This window comes from Sus scrofa, chromosome 10 (genome assembly GCF_000003025.6).
Source record: "Sus scrofa isolate TJ Tabasco breed Duroc chromosome 10, Sscrofa11.1, whole genome shotgun sequence".
Taxonomy (NCBI): domain Eukaryota; kingdom Metazoa; phylum Chordata; class Mammalia; order Artiodactyla; family Suidae; genus Sus; species Sus scrofa.
In genome coordinates, this window is record NC_010452.4 from 49,901,824 (window position 1) to 49,919,264 (window position 17,441).

Here is a 17,441-nt window from a genome sequence, read left to right on the forward strand (position 1 = left end):
TTTCCAACAATCACTGAGAAGTGATTCTCAGATGTTAAAGTAACTTATTCTTGATTGTATAAATAGTTAATGACAGAACTGGAATTCTGATTTGGATTTGCAAAGATTTATGTCTTTCCTCTCTATCATGTTACTACAAAATCTTCACAGTCCTTTCTTGAGGACCACAACTTGACTATAAGAGATACCAGCCAAAGACACTCCTTCCAGCTCCATCCACTGTAACCATTTACCTATTCATTCACCTGACAAGCATCTGAATGCATATAATATGGGAATCTGCTGCACTAAGGATGGAGGATAGAGAGCTGGTTTGCCCAGTCACTTCCATCCGGTGGCTCATATTTTTGTAGGAGCTGATTCTTCAGCTTATAGACTTAGACAATTTTGGAACAGTTAAATTTAAACAATATGGGAAAAAACAATATAATATAAAACCATATGGTTCAGACAGGATAAGAATAATTCAGCTCATTAAATTAGAAATAGTTTCCACTCGATTTAAGCCTTCAGTAGGTAATTCTTCACTGCAAAGACTTCTAGAGACACATTGTCAGAGAGAAAATAGTTTTAATTACCATCTTTAAAATATACAAAAGATGTTGCTGTGGCCGGTAGCTACAGCTCCAATTGGACCCCTAGCCTGGGAACCTCCATATGCTGTGGGTGTGGCCCTAGAAAAGACAAAAAATAAAAAATAAATAAATAAAAATAAAATATACAAAAGAATGATGAAGTAATCTAATTTCCCAAATTCCAATCATTTGTATACCACCCTCACAATTTCTGCTTGTATTTGTGTACCAGCTAATATTTTATTTAAGTCAATTTCTATTTATTGCTTTAAATTACTTAAAAGAAAACTTTATAGTTGTTAATTTCAGTGAAAAGCTGATAGAGAATCCATAAATAGAAAGTAACTCTGGGAGTTCCCGTCGTGGCGCAGTGGTTAACGAATCTGAATAGGAACCATGAGGTTGCAGGTTCGATCCCTGCCCTTGCTCAGTGAGTTGACGATCCAGCGTTGACGTGAGTTGTGGTGTAGGCTGCAGATGTGGCTCGGATCCCGCGTTGCTGTGGCTGTGGTGTAGGCCACCGGCTACAGCTCTGATTAGACCCCTAACCTGGGAACCTCTGTATGCCACGGAAGCGGCCCAGAAATGGCAAAAAAGACAAAAAAAAAAAAAAGTAACTCTGAAAAGAAATACAGCGAAATAAAGATAATAAATTTTATCTAGATAGTATCGCAGTGGGAAGTTCTGAGCCCGAAGCTTGACTGGCTTTTTGTTGTGACAGAAAATTAGCAACTGTTCAGCAAGTGTTAAAGAACTACTATTTCCAAACTAATTTTTCTCTTGAAAGTAACCAGAAGGTTGGAAAAAAGAGAACCTGAATGGAAGTAATTTTCTCACTGATTCAGTGTTATTTAATACTGTGTTTTCGTCCCACAAACAGCCTCTTGCAGACCAGTGTCATGAGTTTCAGACTCTCAAGGGCATACAGTGAGTCAGGGGAATAGGAACGTGTTATGTGCGGAGAGGACTGTGGGAAGCAGCTTCCAAGTCTGCATCCGACATTTTTCATTCATTCACTTGACAACTAGTATGTATTAAGCACCTGTCATGTGTCAGTTATTGTACTAAGAGCTGGGGGTTTCAATGGCAAGACCCTCACTTCAGGGAGAAGGTAAATTAGGTAATGACAAAGAAGATAATTACATAAGCAATTGCATTATATAATAGAGGACCCAACAGATGCTAAGTGCTAGACTCATAGGTAGAGAAGTCATGTTCAAGTCTCAAGAGACCTCTCATTCTTTCAGTAATTCCAGAAGTATTATTGCCATCAAAGGCGGTTGATAAATTCTCATTTCTTTTAGTGAGCACCAGTTGAAAAACAACTATCATATAAGGAATGGAAACCGAAAGAATAGGACACAAGAGCAAAATGTGCTGTAATGTGGAAAGAATAAAGTGAGTGTAAGAAAGAACATTAGAGATTGGTCCAATCATTTCTTTCTGGAGGAAATAGAGGACTATGGTGGCCCAGAGTTAGAAGGCTAAACTGAGATTTAAACTGGACCTCTTGAAATTCGGTCAATGAACTCTATGCTATATGATCTATACAGGAAAGGAACTTGAGAGTTAAGGATATTTGCATTTGTTCAAAAAAGATCATCTGGAGCATTCTCAGAAAATAAGTACAAAAAACAGCAAAAGAAATGGAGCTTCTTGTGTGGTAGATAGCATAATGATCACATTTCAAGAAAGCATGAAGGGGGCAAAGACAAATATAATACATATTATGGCATCTAAAATAAATTGTTATATGAGACATCTTAAACATACATTTATTGAGGGATACTTATGGTCAAATTAGCATGAAAATATGAATGGCTTACTGTGGCTATCAAAACAGCTTTAAAGCTGATCAGCATAAAGGATTTCCCCTACAATGTTATCCTGCAGGAGAAATTTATATTTTATCTCCTATGCTTTTGGCACCACTACATTGAGAAAACCTGCAAAGAAAAATTGCAAAGGAAAGCCCTGGAATCACTTCCAGCTATCCCCAGCCTTTGTGGATAGGTAATTTACGTTATTGCCTCTTTCTTCCTAGTATTTATCATATATATTTCAAAAAGTAGAAGATTTTGAAACTAAAGTATACAGGAATTTAAAAGTATTCTTCAATTTATAAGGCAGATAATCACTAGAGCACATTGGTTAAAGAGGTAAACAGAAAATACTATTTTTTGGAAATTCACCTACGGAATATCAACAGGATTATCCTGGGGCATGGAAACTGGGAACAGAGTTTTGCCAAATAAGCGTACTGCTGAATTCTACAAAATAGGATTCTTTGGTGGCTATGGAGTCGGATTATTATTTCAGCTGTATTATCTTTGTATTTCTTCCTGTTCTAAACTAGTAAATACTTTTTCACATTCATTCTTAACTTATTTTTTATGGAATTAACATTTCCATAACCAAGGCACATTCTATTAGAGCACACTGCTCAAATTCAATTGTATTAAAGATTTTCCTAGAGAATCCTAAACATATTGCCTTTAAAATGAAAAAAATATATCATCTTGCTGTCTAAATTTCTGGAATTTAACCATTTAAAAGCTGACCTCGCTTGCAATTACATGCTAAGCCAAACACTTTGATCCTCCCATGGGAATGAAAACTAATAAAATATACCTGTGAAGCTTGAGAGTGACAGTTCCATAAACAGTAGCAAAACCGAGAAGACGGACCCATCTTAGGAGAATACAGCGAAATGTGCTTGGCTCAAAGTACAAAATAACAACCTGTGGGATGAGAAGAGAAAGAAAGAGACCTTCAGGATCAGCTGATGCCCCACTGATTAAAATCAGAATTCCATAATCTGATGTTTAATAAATATGAATTTTGACATGAGCACATATTCATTTGAACAAAACTCTAAAATATTATTTTGATCATTCACTGTCCAAATCAAAGAACTATAGAGTCTCCTTATTGCTTTCAAATCATTCTAAAGTCTTTAATTCTAACTTTCAGGGGTTTCTAGCAATTGCCTCTAAGTTGTAGGTATTTCCAAGCTGAGTTCTTTACTACCCCAGATGGGCCAGTCAGGCAGGCTTCCACTGCCTTTCCCAACCAAAGCCTTGCTGATTCTGTCTCCACACTTCCAGCCATACTCATCCTCATCTGAAACATCCCTGAGAGGATGGTCCTTTGCTGCACGGCGCCCCCAGTCAGTCTACCACTCTATCCCACAAGTATCAGTTAAGCCAGGCACCATGCTAAATTCCATGGATACAGAGGCAACAAGAAAGGGAAGAGAGCCATGCAGACGAGAAATGGCATCAAAGTCATAAAGGTACTGTGATAACATCTGTGCAGGTTCCACGGGACACAAAGGAACAAGTGGCCCATTCCAGGAGATATTCAAAAGGCACATGAAAGCACTGTTAGCACGACTATTCATCTGCTGCTGTGTGGTTTGGGGGAAGCCCTCATGGAACAGGGAGTAGTTTGGCCCTGCTAAAGGATTAATGCTGTTGAAAAAGGTAGTCTTGCCTTCTTCTGCTGGGCAGCTGGCCTGGATTGGTTTTGCTGAAAGTAAGGTTATTGTTAACAGAAAAAATATGACCACTCCTGAAATTCCATAGTATTATTTTGGTTTTTCATTCTAAAGATGTTTATGTTGGAAAATATAAAGCATAGCTGGGGGACATGTGTGGGTGTTGCCACTTTCTTGCTGAGATCTTACAGATGGAGCCTCACTCTCCAGCAGTACCAAGAACGACATTACCTATAACTCTACGCTGGCGTTTCTCAACTATCTCTACTATTTAGAGACATCAAACTAAGTGTGACAAGCCCATCAGGATTAGTGGAGAAAAGATTGGACAAAGGTGTCAAGAAGAAAAGAAGGTTAAAAATAGGTGTGGACAGGAGATAATGTTCCTTTGTGTAGAAACAGTACTTAGTTGCAATGATCCTTAATTTTCTAATTCACTAGATATATGCTAAAGATATAAATATTTGATTTCAAAATTTAATCTACCAGAAAATTGTTTGGATTCATCCAAAACTTGATATAAATTTTTTTCTTTTATTTTCTATTTTTACAAAGCAAGTTAAGATTCTATAAATTTGTATTTGAAATTTTAGCTCATATGCTTTAGACATAGTTCTTATGCACATGGGTCCAATGGTAATTATGAGTTCTGCAAAGTAAGCTGCACTGTTTATTAAGGAATCAGAGCTGAAGGAGGAAGGAAAATTTTATGGGAAAAAAACCAAATAGAGAAAACTTGATACAAGATTAAGGGATTAGAGAAGCATGTGTTCCTTCTTATGGTAGAGAGAAATGATAAATTAGAAACTAGAAAGATAGGCGCCTAAAGTCTAGAGTATATAAAATCTTAAACATTTCCACTGGTAATGGCTTTAGAGATTATTCTGGCACAGTGGATTCCTGAGGGCTGCAAAATCCTGTGACTTATTGCAAAATTTTCCACTGCACAATAAACAATAATTGAGAGAATGAATAAGCAAAGGTGAACAGCTATACTATAGAGGTCTGCATATTTTTTTTTATTTTGAAGGAAAGAATTGCTCTTGAACTGTTTGGAAACTACTGATATACTTCAAACTTTTATTTCAGAGAAGAAGAATTTGAGGACTTGTTACTATAAGTGGAAGATTGACTTGGTCAGAAGTAAATGAAAGAACAACAGATTTTTTAGTGTCCATGGATGAGATGTAAGTTTAAATAGTAACAGAAAATGAAATTCCAGTGAACTTAATAAGATATCTCATTAGAAACAGCAAATAGAGAAGCAGAACTCTCAATTTTGCAGTGTGCTGGTGAAGAATACAGGCTCTGAATCCAGTTTCCCTGGTTTGATCTTGGCTCTACTCTTCAGTAGTTGTCACAGACTACTGAGCATTGATTGCCTTGCTGTTCCTCAGTTTTCCCATTTGTAAAATGAACACAATAATAACCACACTGTTGGTGGGAATGTAAACTGGTATAGCCACTATGGAAAACAGTATGGAGGTTCCTAAAAAAACTAAAAACAGAACTACTATATGACCAGCAATCCCTCTCCTGGGCATCTATCCATAGAAAACCATAATTCAAAAAGATACATGCACCCCAGTGTTCACTGCAGTACTATTTACAACAGCCAAGACACGGAAGCAATCTAAATGTCCATCAAAAGAGGAATGGGTAAAGATGTGGTACACATACACAATGGAATATTACTCAGCCATAAAAAGCATGACATAATGCCATTAGTAGCCACATGAAAGGACCTAGAGATTATCATACTAAGTTAGAGAAAGACAAATATCATACGATATCACTTATAGGTGGAATCTAAAAAAAAGATACAAATGAATTTATTTCCAGAATAAAAACCAACTCACAGTCTTTGAAAACAAACGTATGGCTACCAAAGGGGACAGGTTGAGGGAAGGGCAAGACTGGGGGCATGGGATTGGCATATGCACACTGTAGTATTTGGAGTGACTGGCCAACGGTGACCTGTTGTATAGCACAGGGAACTCTGCCCAATATTCTGTGATATCTATGTGGGAAAAGAATCTGAATGAGAATGGATATGTGTATATACATAACTGAATCACTTTGTTGTATAGGAGAAATGATCACAACGTTGTTTATCAACTATACCTCAATAAAACTTAGAAAAATTAATACTCAGATTGGACTGTTTTGAATGAGATACATAGTGGCTGCTACAGTGAGTATTCAGTAAGTATTGGCTATATTACTACGAGAGCTGATTTATGAGTGCTTTGCTCTAAAAGCTACCGTTCCAATGGAACATAATTACATTATACTAACTCAATAAATTCTCTACTGATGGTTACAGACACTCCTTTTGAATTCTTATCATCACTTTTTGATGTATACTTTTTTTTTTTTTTTTGGCACAAAGAAGTTCTGGGGCCAGGGATCAAAACTCTCACCACAGCAGCGACCTGAGCCACAGCAGGTGGCAACACCAGATCCTTAACCTTATGTGCCACAAGGGAACTCCCTGACTGCATACTTTTTTTTGTCTTTTCAGGGTCACACCCACGGCACATGGAGGTTCCCAGGCTAGGAGTCAAATCAGAGCTGTAGAGGTTCCCAGGCTAGGAGTCAAATCAGAGCTGTAGCTGCTGGCCTAAGCCACAGCCACAGCAACATGGGATCCGAGCCACATCTGTGACCTACACCATAGCTCACTGCAATGCTGGATCCTTGACCCACTGAGCAAGGCCAGGGATCGAACACGTGTCCTCCTGGATACTAGTTGGGTTTGTTAACTGCTGAGTCATGATGGGAACTCCTTGACTATACTTTTGAACTTTATCTTATAGTTAGCTGTATGGGTGAATATTAGCTGAATCAAATGTAAAATCAGAGAAGGCAGGCTTCTCCATATATCCTATGCTTTACATTTATATGTAAAATATTTGCTCAATGATCTATTTTAGCTAATTTAATAAAGAAAATGTCATCTTCAAAAATTTCTTTCCTAAGCTATATTTTCAAAGTACATATTTCTAGGTAAAACATTTCCCATTTTCTTTCTAATACTAGAAGCTAATGATAGATATACAGATATTTAACATGTGAGAAGCAGGATACAAGTGAACCACTGTTTTCACTAAGTGACCCAAGGACCAAAGCACATGCATCACTGCTGGGTGAATGAGCCCAGAATAGAAACTTTTAGTAGATTTAGGAGGATAGGGTGAGAGAAAAAGAGACATTGAATGCACCAGCAAGAGAAAGTGTGTCCCACCAAAACCACCAATTTTGTTTTACCTTTAATGTTGCCTCTTGGAAACTCACTATACTTTGCCTAGAGGTTTGTTTCCCCCACTCTTGTTGAGAGGAAGCCTTTGGCTGAAGGTCTAAGGTGACATACCCCTCTCGGTGTTTTAGGGTCTTGGCTCTTCAGTGCTGGTGGAAGTTTTTTCAAAGGGTTACCAAACTCAATCAGCTGATCTTTGCAGTGGGATACTCTGGGCATTGTGATTTTAAAAAGTATTGCTGTTGTGGAAATAGCTTTCTGAGCATTCCCCTCATTATAAGCAAATCTTCACAGATTATCCACCCATTTTATCAAATGAGATTTTTTTTAGCTAGTTTTAAAATCAGCTTGATTGCCTATACTTTTTGGATACTGAACACAGTGAATGAAGAAGGAAAGAGAACCACAGAGAAAAGAATATTAAGCTTTTCAAATATGTACAAAATAGAAGAACATTTAAAAATAACTTCCTTTCACAAATATGGACACAACGCCAGAGACAGAAAAGTAACCTCTGCTATGTCTGCTCAGTCAGTACAAGGCCCAGTGCTTCTGGGAGAGGAATGCCTAGAAGGTAGAATGGTCAGAAGCCAGAACAGTCTCGTGCTCTTCCTGAAGCTCCGATAGTGAAAGGTGTGAAGCTCCTGTTTTAGGCCTGATATTTTGAGGATCTGAACAAGTTTCCTACTAGTGTTGGACACAGCAGTTCTGCTTTCCTAATTGACTCGTCAAGTGTTATTTGCTTCAGTTCACTGAAATTGGCTGTGAATTAAACCACTTTTATAGGTGAAGGAGGTGTTACGTGCTTTGGCATTTCTCTTAGGTGTGTGTGAACAGATTTATCTATAAAAAAAGATTACTGGGTAACGGGAGCACAGTGACAGATGCTAGTGGTGAGACTTCTGTTGATGAAAATGCCCTTTAATAAAGGATACGAAGGACTTCTGGGGCTTAGGGACCCTGTCTACCATGTCTATAATTTCCCTCTGCTTCCTGTAAGGAAAAAGCTTGCTAGTTTTCCAAGCCCACTCATCCCTCTCAGGTTTTCTGTGCTCTCAACAGTCCTTACCGAACAAGTGAAGAAGGAAACTGGTATCACACCTGGATGGAGGACAGTTCACACAGGTAACACTTGGAAATATTTACTGGTAAAGCCTACTACCCAGTCTATCCAGGTTCACTACCTTTTGAAGTACGAGACTGCAAATGAATCATTTAGGCAAGATTGTGTATATTAAAGCACTTTTATACATGATTTGCTTTAAAAATAAGTAGATTCAAAGTCCTTGAATGTGTTCTAAATTACTTTTTGTCTATATTTGGCAAGACATATGGTATAATACAAGGAAATATTTAAGGTGAAAATGTATGTTCTGCAGATGTTTAACTAATTATCTAAAGTTGGATTCAAACCACAATAAATAAAAATATGAAATACAAATTACTACACACATGCAGGGGTCTATGGTTGTGATCATGTTTTCATACAACCATGCTCTAAAATATATTATACTGCACTTGGCTCCTATGATTCCAAAGCAATATAAAAAGGATAAATAGGCTAAAAATATAAAATATATGCATAACTTAAAATTTTTATAATATAAACAAGAAACATTTTGGGGCTATTATGACAGGAGATGAGATATGCCAAAGCCCCTCTAAAATTCCCAATGTAATACTTCTGAAAAAATAAAAAGAAATGAAAGGGTCACAGACCTAAAAAATAAAGGCAAATATGACAAGATCCCACAGTCTCAGTAGTAATTCTATTCACTGCCTGGTAGGTGGAATAGAACTAACAGTCAACTTATACCCATCCTTCTTAAATTTTTCCAAAAGGTCAAGAAAGAAGGAATACTCCCAAAGACATTCTATGGAGCCACCATCACCCTAATACCAAACCAGACAAAGATACTACCAAAAAGGAAAATTATAGGCCAATATCTTTGATGAATATATATACAAAAATTCTCAACAAAATTTTAGCCAATCAAATCCAGAAATGTATAAAAAAGATCATACATCATGACCAAGTGGGATTCATCTCAAGTTCACAAGGATGGTTCAACATACAATCAATATTATATACAACATTAACAAAAGAAAATGTTGATCATCTCCATACATGCAGAAAAAGCATTTGACAAAGCTGATCATCCATACATGATAAAAACTCTTAACCAAGTAGGTATAGAGGGAATATACCTTAACATAATAAAAGGCATTAATGATAAACCCATAGCCAGTATAATACTCAATGGAGAAAAGCTGAAAGCTTTCTTGCAAAAATCTGGAACAAGATAAGGATGACTATTCTTAGTGCCTTTATTCAACATAGTATTAGAAGTCCTGGCCACAGCAGTCAGACAAACAAAAGAAATAAAAGGTATCCAAAATGGAAGAGAAGAGGCAAAACTGTCACTGTATACAGATGATATGATACTATATATAGAAAATCCTGAGGACTCCACCCAGAAACTACTCAAACTGATCAATGAATTCAGCCAAGTAGCAGGATATAAGATTAACATTCAGAAATTGGTTGCATTTCTAAATACTAACAATGAAACATTAGAAAAGGAATATAAAGTATAATACCTTTTAAAATTACACCCCAAAAATTAAATACTTAGGAAAAAACCTGACTAAAGCGGTAAAAGACAAATGCTGAGAACTATAAAACATTAATCAAGGAAAGTAAAGAGGATTCAAAGAAATGGAAAGATATTCCATGCTCCTGGATTGGAAGAATTAATATTGTTAAAATGGCCATACTACCCAAAGCAATCTACAGATTCAAGGCAATCCCTATCAAAAATTATCCAGGACACTTTTCACAGAACTACAACAAACAATCCAAAAATTTATATGGAACCACAAAAGTCCCAGAATTGCCAAAGCAATCCCGAGGAATGAAAACCAAGTAGGAGGCATAACCATCCCAGACTTCAGACAATATTACAAAGCTACAGTAATCAAGACAGTATGGCACTGGTACCAAAACAGACATACAGACCAATGGAACAGAGAACCCAGAAATAAACCCAGACATCTATGGTCAATTAATCTTTGACAAAGGAGGCAAGAAAATAAAATGGGAAAAAAAAAAAAACAGTCTCTTCAGCAAGTGGTGCTGGGGAAACCAGACAGCCACACATAAATCAATGAAACTAGAACACACCCTCATCTCATGCACAAAAATCAACTCAAAATGGCTTAAAGACTCAAACATAAGAAAAGACACCATCAAACTCCTAGAAGAGAACAGAGGCAAAACATTCTCTGACATCAACCATACAAATGTTTTCTCAAGTAAGTCTCTTAAGGCAACAGAAATAAAAACAAAAATAAACCCCAGGGACCTTATCAAACTTACAAGCTTTTGCACATCAAAGGAAACTGTAAAACAAAATTTAAAAGAAGACATCCTAGGGAATGGGAGAAAATAGTTTCAAAAGATGCAACTGACAAGGGCTTAATCTCTAAAATATACAAACAACTTATACAACTCAACAGTAAAAAAACAAAAACCCAATCAGAAAATGGGCAGAAGACCTGAATAGACATTTCTCTCAAGAAGATGTACAGATGGCCAACAGGCACATGAAAAAATGCTCAAAACACTAATTATTAGAGAAATGCAAATCAAAATTACAATGAGGTATCACCTTACAGCAGTCAAATGGCCAATGTTAGCAAGTCAACAAATAACAAATGGTGGAGAGGGTATAGAGAAAAGGGTACCCTCCTTCACTGCTGGTGGAAATGTAAACTGGTAGAACAACTATGGAAAACAATATGGAGGTACCTCAGAAAACTAAACATAGAACTCCCATATGACCCAGCTCCTGGGAATATATCCAGACAGAACTTTCATTGAAAAAGATAAATGTACCCCATGTTCACTGCAGTACTATTCATAATAGCTGAGACATGGAAACAATGTAAATGTCCATAGAGAGATGAATGAATTAAGAAGATATGGTACATATACACAATGGAATACTACTCAGCCATAAAAAAGAAAAAGAAAAAATGCCATTTACAGCAACATGGATGGAACCAAAAACTCTCATATAAGTGAAGTAAGTCAGAAAGAGAAAGACAAATACCATACGATATCACATATCTGGAATCTAATGTATGGTACAAATGAACTTTTCCACAGAAAAGAAACAAAATCATGGACCTAGAGAAAGACTTGTGGTTGTCAAGGGGGAGGGGGAGGGAGTGGGATGGACTGGGAGTTTGGGGTTAGTAGATGCATAGTATTGCATTTGGAGTGGATAAGCAATGAGATCCTGCTATATAGCACAGGGAACTATACCTAGTCACTTGGGATGGAACATGATGGAAGATTATGTGAGAAAATGAAGGTATGTATATTGTACGAGGGGGTCACTTTGCTGTACACTAAAAACTGAAAGAACACTGTAAATCAACTATAATGGAAAAAATAAAAATCTTTAAAAAGTAAAAAATAAAATAAAATAAAACACTACATGCCTCATTCCCTGAACTACAGTTAGATCTGAAGGCCCAAAGATAACAGAGAATGATTTTTGTTCACACTCCTGGTCAGTGTCTAACTCCAAGACCCACAAACTTACTTTTGATATTTGTCAAATTTGAATCAACCATCTGTTTAGTCCTTTTGTACATTTATCTTCAAATGAAAATAAGCTTCTGAATACTGTGGAGTCAGATGGAATATATAGGGGAAGCAAGAGAAATAGGGAAAATTGAGTGCCCTTGATGTAGTAACAGAGCTATTCGTACAGTGGTAAAAGCAGAGACACAAGGTGTATTAATCATCTGCTGCTACATCACAAATTACTATAAACTTCATGGCTTAAAACAACACACATATGTATCTGTGGGTCAGCAATCTAGGCTTTGCTAGTCTCAGGGTCTCTCCCCAGATGGCAACAAAAATACTGATCAGGGCCGAGGTCTCATCTGAAGGCCTAAATGGGAAAGGACACACTTTCAAGCTCATGTGTTGTGGACAGGATTTGGCTCCTTGAAAGCCAAGAAAACTGAGTTCCTCAGTCCTTCCTGACTGTTGGTAGGAGGCCACCCTCAGTTGCTTGCCATGGAGACCTCACCAATATAGCAACTTTGTTCATCAAAGCCAGCAAGAGAGTCTGCCAGTAAGATGGAAGTCATAATCTTTTGTAACCTCATTGTAGGAGTGATGGTCTCTCAATCAACAAAGGTTGATGTGCTTTATTAATTATAAACAGGGTGGTCAAAGGGAAGGGAACACACAGGCTGTGAATACCAGGAGGCAGGGACCGCTGGAGCCATCTCACCGCTATCTTATCTCCCACAAAAGGAGACCTTACATTTGAAATCACCCAGAAATGCTATTATCCACTTGTGTTCAAAACAAATGATGTAAGAATAGAATAAAAAGCCATGAAATGCCTGGGGCATGCATTTAGAGAAAGAATACTGTGAAAAATGATATTAAAGGAGACATTTTTAAAAGATGAAAAGAAATCAACCAAGGCTGTCTTCGCTGGTAGGGTCTAACTCATCATCAAGTTCGTAAGTCTGAGATTGTTGTGCATGGCTCATGACTAGGAGCTGCTGAGAAACGACTTTTTTGGTTGCCATATTTTTAAACAATGAGGAAAACATGATATGGTCATGGTGCATTGGGAGAAATAATTTGGATCTTTTCAAGGATGTATATCTATGTTTTAGTTGTGACTAAGAAAGAATGAAGACTTCAAGTTAAATCTGGCAGATTGAACATGTTTATATCTGCTACTTCTGGAAACTAGTTAAATGACTGTAAAATGCTTAAGGCCAAAGAGAGTAGGAGTAGAAATGACAACAGATGACAGATACCAACAAAATTCTGGAAGATGGAAAGTGGGATGGCGATGCATAACCATATGATGAAGTCAAAGAAAGAGGAAATCTGCACTCGAAGAGAGGGAAGCCCCTCAGATCTGTCCGTCATCCTTTAGAGGGACTTGGATGATGAGTGCCTGCTATATTCCAATTACTTTTAAATCATCTTACTGGTTCCTTGCAAATAATCCTTTGAGGGTAGGCATTATTAGCTCCACTTTTAACTACAGAAAACCTGTGGCACAGAAAAAGTTAACGACTTTGTACAAGGTCACAGTCAATGAGTGGCAGAGCTGGGGTTTACACTCGGCCTGAGACTGGAGCCCAAACTTGTTATCACTAGCATTACTGCCTGTCGTTACATAGGAAAGACAGAGTAATAAGGTAAAGACAGTGGAATTTGGTGGAGGCTGGATGTTGCTGAATGCGTGGTGCCCCAGAACTTTGATCAGCTTATTCAGGGTAGTAAACAAGGAGGAGTTAAACTGAATAAGGTTGAAATAGGGTAAAATAATCGTCAAGTAAAAAGAAATTAAAACTACAATTAAAGATAAAAGAATGCAGATAAATGGGGAAATGAATGCTGAAAAACAAAAGTGGAATAAATTCATAAAAGGAAATTGAGAAAGAAAAGAACAATACCCCAGAGTATGAACTACTAGGTCAGAGAGAAAATATAGCTGTATTCATGGGAAAAACTGGAAGCCAGGAACCAATTTGGTGGTCTTCAACTGCGACTAAACATTAGAATAGCCTATGGAGGGTGTTATGAAAGCCCAGGTTTTCCTGGTGGAAAACTTGGATTCAATAGTTTCAGGGCACGACCTGAATAATCTGCTTTTTAAAATTGTTCTACGGGAGTTCCCACTGTGGCACAGCAGAAATGAATCCAACTAGTATCCATGAGGATGCTGGTTCGACCCCTGGTCTCCCTTAGTGTTCTTGTGAGCGGGGTGTAGGTCACAGATATGGCTTGGATCCTGTGTTGCTGTGGCTGTGGTGTAGGCCAGTAGCTACAACTCCAGTTTGACCCCTAGTCTGGGAACTTCCATATGCAGCAAGTGCAACTCCAAAAAGTAAAAATAAATAAATAAAAAATAAAATTGTTCTAACAGGTGGTTTTAACCTAGCAAGGGTTAAGGGCGTGACCAGAAGCCAGCCACACATAAAAATGGGAAAACCAGAGCTCAGACCAACACCGGGAAGGGTGAGGAAAGTGTTCAAGACCTAGTAAAATGCAGTAAAGATTCTATTTCTAGAAAAATGCTCTACATATACACATATACCCAAAATATGCAAAGATGTAAGTCCAGGAATATTCATTTAAGCAGTGTGACAGAAAAATCAATGAAAATATTCTCCACCCACAGATTTAAGAGGATGGCTTAAATCTGTTATTCATGTTACAGCCCTATAAAATGCACAATCATGAGCTTTAAAATAATCAATGGATCTGATTCTGTTGCTATAAAACATCTTTAAGAGAAATTGTAAATGAAAAGAAAGTTATGTTTCTATTTGTACATACATAAAAAAGAAATGTCTGGCTGCACACAAAATGGACTATTAAGGCTATTTACCTCTGGGATAGGTGGCTTGGAGATTAGGAGGCAGGGAAGGAGAAGGAGATTTTTACTTTTTTTTTTTTTTTTTTGTCTTTTTGCTATTTCTTGGACCGCTCCCGAGGCATATGGAGGTTCCCAGACTAGGGGTCAAATCGGAGCTGTAGCCACCGGCCTACGCCAGAGCCACAGCAATGTGGGATCCGAGCCGCGACTGCAACCTACACCACAGCTCACGGCAACGCCGGATCCTTGACCCACTGAGCAAGGGCAGGGACCGAACCCGCAACCTCATGGTTCCTCGTCAGATTCGTTAACCACTGCACCACGACAGGAACTCCTGATTTTTACTTTTTAACTTGCATTTTTGGTAATAGTTGACTTTTTTAGTAAGAGTATATTACTTTTGTAATAAAGGAATAAAAATGCATGAAAAGATTTCCAAGTAATTCATTGTAATCACTAAACTGCCTGGCTTTTAATGGGGTTTGGAGGGTTGTTTCTAAGTACTGAGGATCCAAAAGCAAAATGGAGAAGGTACCATATGTCATATTTATGAACTGATGTTTTTTGGAGATGGCAAGGTACAGAAAAGTGACCTCAGAGAAACTGAAGGATCTTAATAACCCGAGACTTTAATAAATAAACGAAGAGGCAACAGAATTCACAGAAAAAGAGCTGAAGTATAGCAATCCAAAAAGAAAAGGAGAAAATATGATGATGAATACAATATATACAAGATGATAAAAAGCAAAAGCTTTTTTAAACCAAGAAGAGAATATACAAGATGCTCAACTGGTATGCCATTTCCTGGTCCTTAGGTGGCCTTGGCCCTTGGCCACGGCCCATCTGTTCACGTTGGCTTTGTGGGTCATCCTTTCCACTGGGAGTCCTGCATAGATATTCACTGGAAAAAACTGTCCCTCTGTACAGAGTCTGAAGAGTCTTGCCAATTTGTTGAAGAAAGTGTGCAGAAAACATATATAAACCAATAGGTTCTATAAACCACAACTTAAAAAAAAAACTGTAAAAGTAATTACTGAAACGACAGTCATAAGTCAGGCTCTGAAGCGACCTGTCTTGTCACATCTCCCTCTGCAGAGAGGTCACCATGGCCAGCACCAACTCTCAATGCCCTGGACAGAAATAAGCAGGTATTTCGTGAGAAGCAGAGGAATATAGTGGAAAGAACTACTAATATCTGGAGATGTAAGAGACTGCTGTGCCACTTACTAACTACATGATCTTGTGCAGGTCATTCTGACCACCTCCTTCCTCATCCGGAAAGCTGAGTTCATCACTCCTTCTCTCCCTCCCCCACAGGAAGGGGGATGTATGGGAAAGCACTATATCAACTAGAGTGGTATAATTATCTCTCCTACATTCTTTCCTTAAAGATGGATGCAAAACCTTTTTACTTCTGTTTAAAGAAAGCGTTAGGTGATGCCACCTGGTCTTTATAAATTCTCTCTCAATGGCAAATTAACATAAACATCACATCCCTATGATGAGGGAACTGCTTTGCAGCCCGATTCAGTCTGAGTCACTTATTGCCTCACTCCTTTTGGAGAGGACACATTCTTATTACTCATTCCAAAGAAAGGGCTGAAAATAAAAATCTAACTTTAACTGTGGGTTACCATAAAAGCTCTTCAAGAATGTGTCAGTAGGCAGTGACAAATGGATTTTCTTAATATATTTTTAATCCTCCTCTTATTCACTCTCCTGCCCTGCAGTACTCTGTTTAATGCATAATCGTTACCAGTAATAAAAATCCATTTGTACATGGAATGGTTACTGTTTATTACATAACTGATTATCTATTTTCCTGAACTGAGACACTTAGAAGGTTCAGTGATCTGCCCAAGATGACTCAGTTTAAATATGTCAAAGGTGGACTTAACTCTGTGAAGTGTCAACCTTTTCAAAGAATGTTCCCTTTTCTTTTTAAAGAAAAGCTGTTTTGTATCCAAAGATTGCATTTTCTTATTGGTAAAAGTCAAGTTACTAATTGCCCAACAACTTAAGTAGTTCAAGGTCAGTGTCCTTCAGATAATTATTCTTCTACATGTAAACACAAGCCTTCTCCTTTTGAAATTCTTGCAATATCCTACCCTCCTCCATCTTTGTCTCTACAGGAATTGAACTCTAAAGTATTTCCATGCAGAGAACCTTCTTCCATCAACCATTTAAGCACCCTACCATTAAGCATTCACTATCCTCCGTGCTTTCATGCACCCTAACTTCACAATTTCTTGACTTCCTCTACTTGTCTTCCTCAGACTAGAGGAAATCTGCATTCTATGTCCTGGATCCTGTGGAAAATTGATATCACCTGAAAAAGTTGTCTTCCACACCATATGCCACAGGCTCAAGGCCACAGAAACTAGGATGTTTTGGTGAATGCTACTTGCTTGCTACCTTGAGAACATCTTTATGTTGGTGAATTGAAGTTAGATTCCATAATTTGCTAGAGGTTCTCTATCCAAAATACAAATCAGACAATATCTCATTTCTGGCTAGGAACCACATTTGGCATCCTATTTTTCATTAAATCAAGCTTATGTTGCTTACAACAGCACACAAACTCCCCTTCTTATTTGCCCCCACCATCCTTTATTAAACCCCTCTTCCGATACCATCTATATCCATATTCTAGCCACATGGATTTTTGCGGA

The 17,441-nt window shown here is 37.7% G+C and overlaps 1 protein-coding gene across 2 annotated transcripts in view; it reads right to left on the reverse strand.

Annotated features, from left to right (window-relative positions):
• Window positions 1–17,441, reverse strand: part of GPR158 (G protein-coupled receptor 158) — a 340,437-nt gene that overhangs the window by 39,512 nt on the left and 283,484 nt on the right. For both annotated transcript variants that reach the window (XM_021064906.1, XM_021064907.1), the window contains one exon: window positions 3,207–3,316. In XM_021064906.1, coding sequence (XP_020920565.1) covers window positions 3,207–3,316 — 110 coding nt within the window. The remainder of the gene's footprint in view (window positions 1–3,206; window positions 3,317–17,441) is intronic.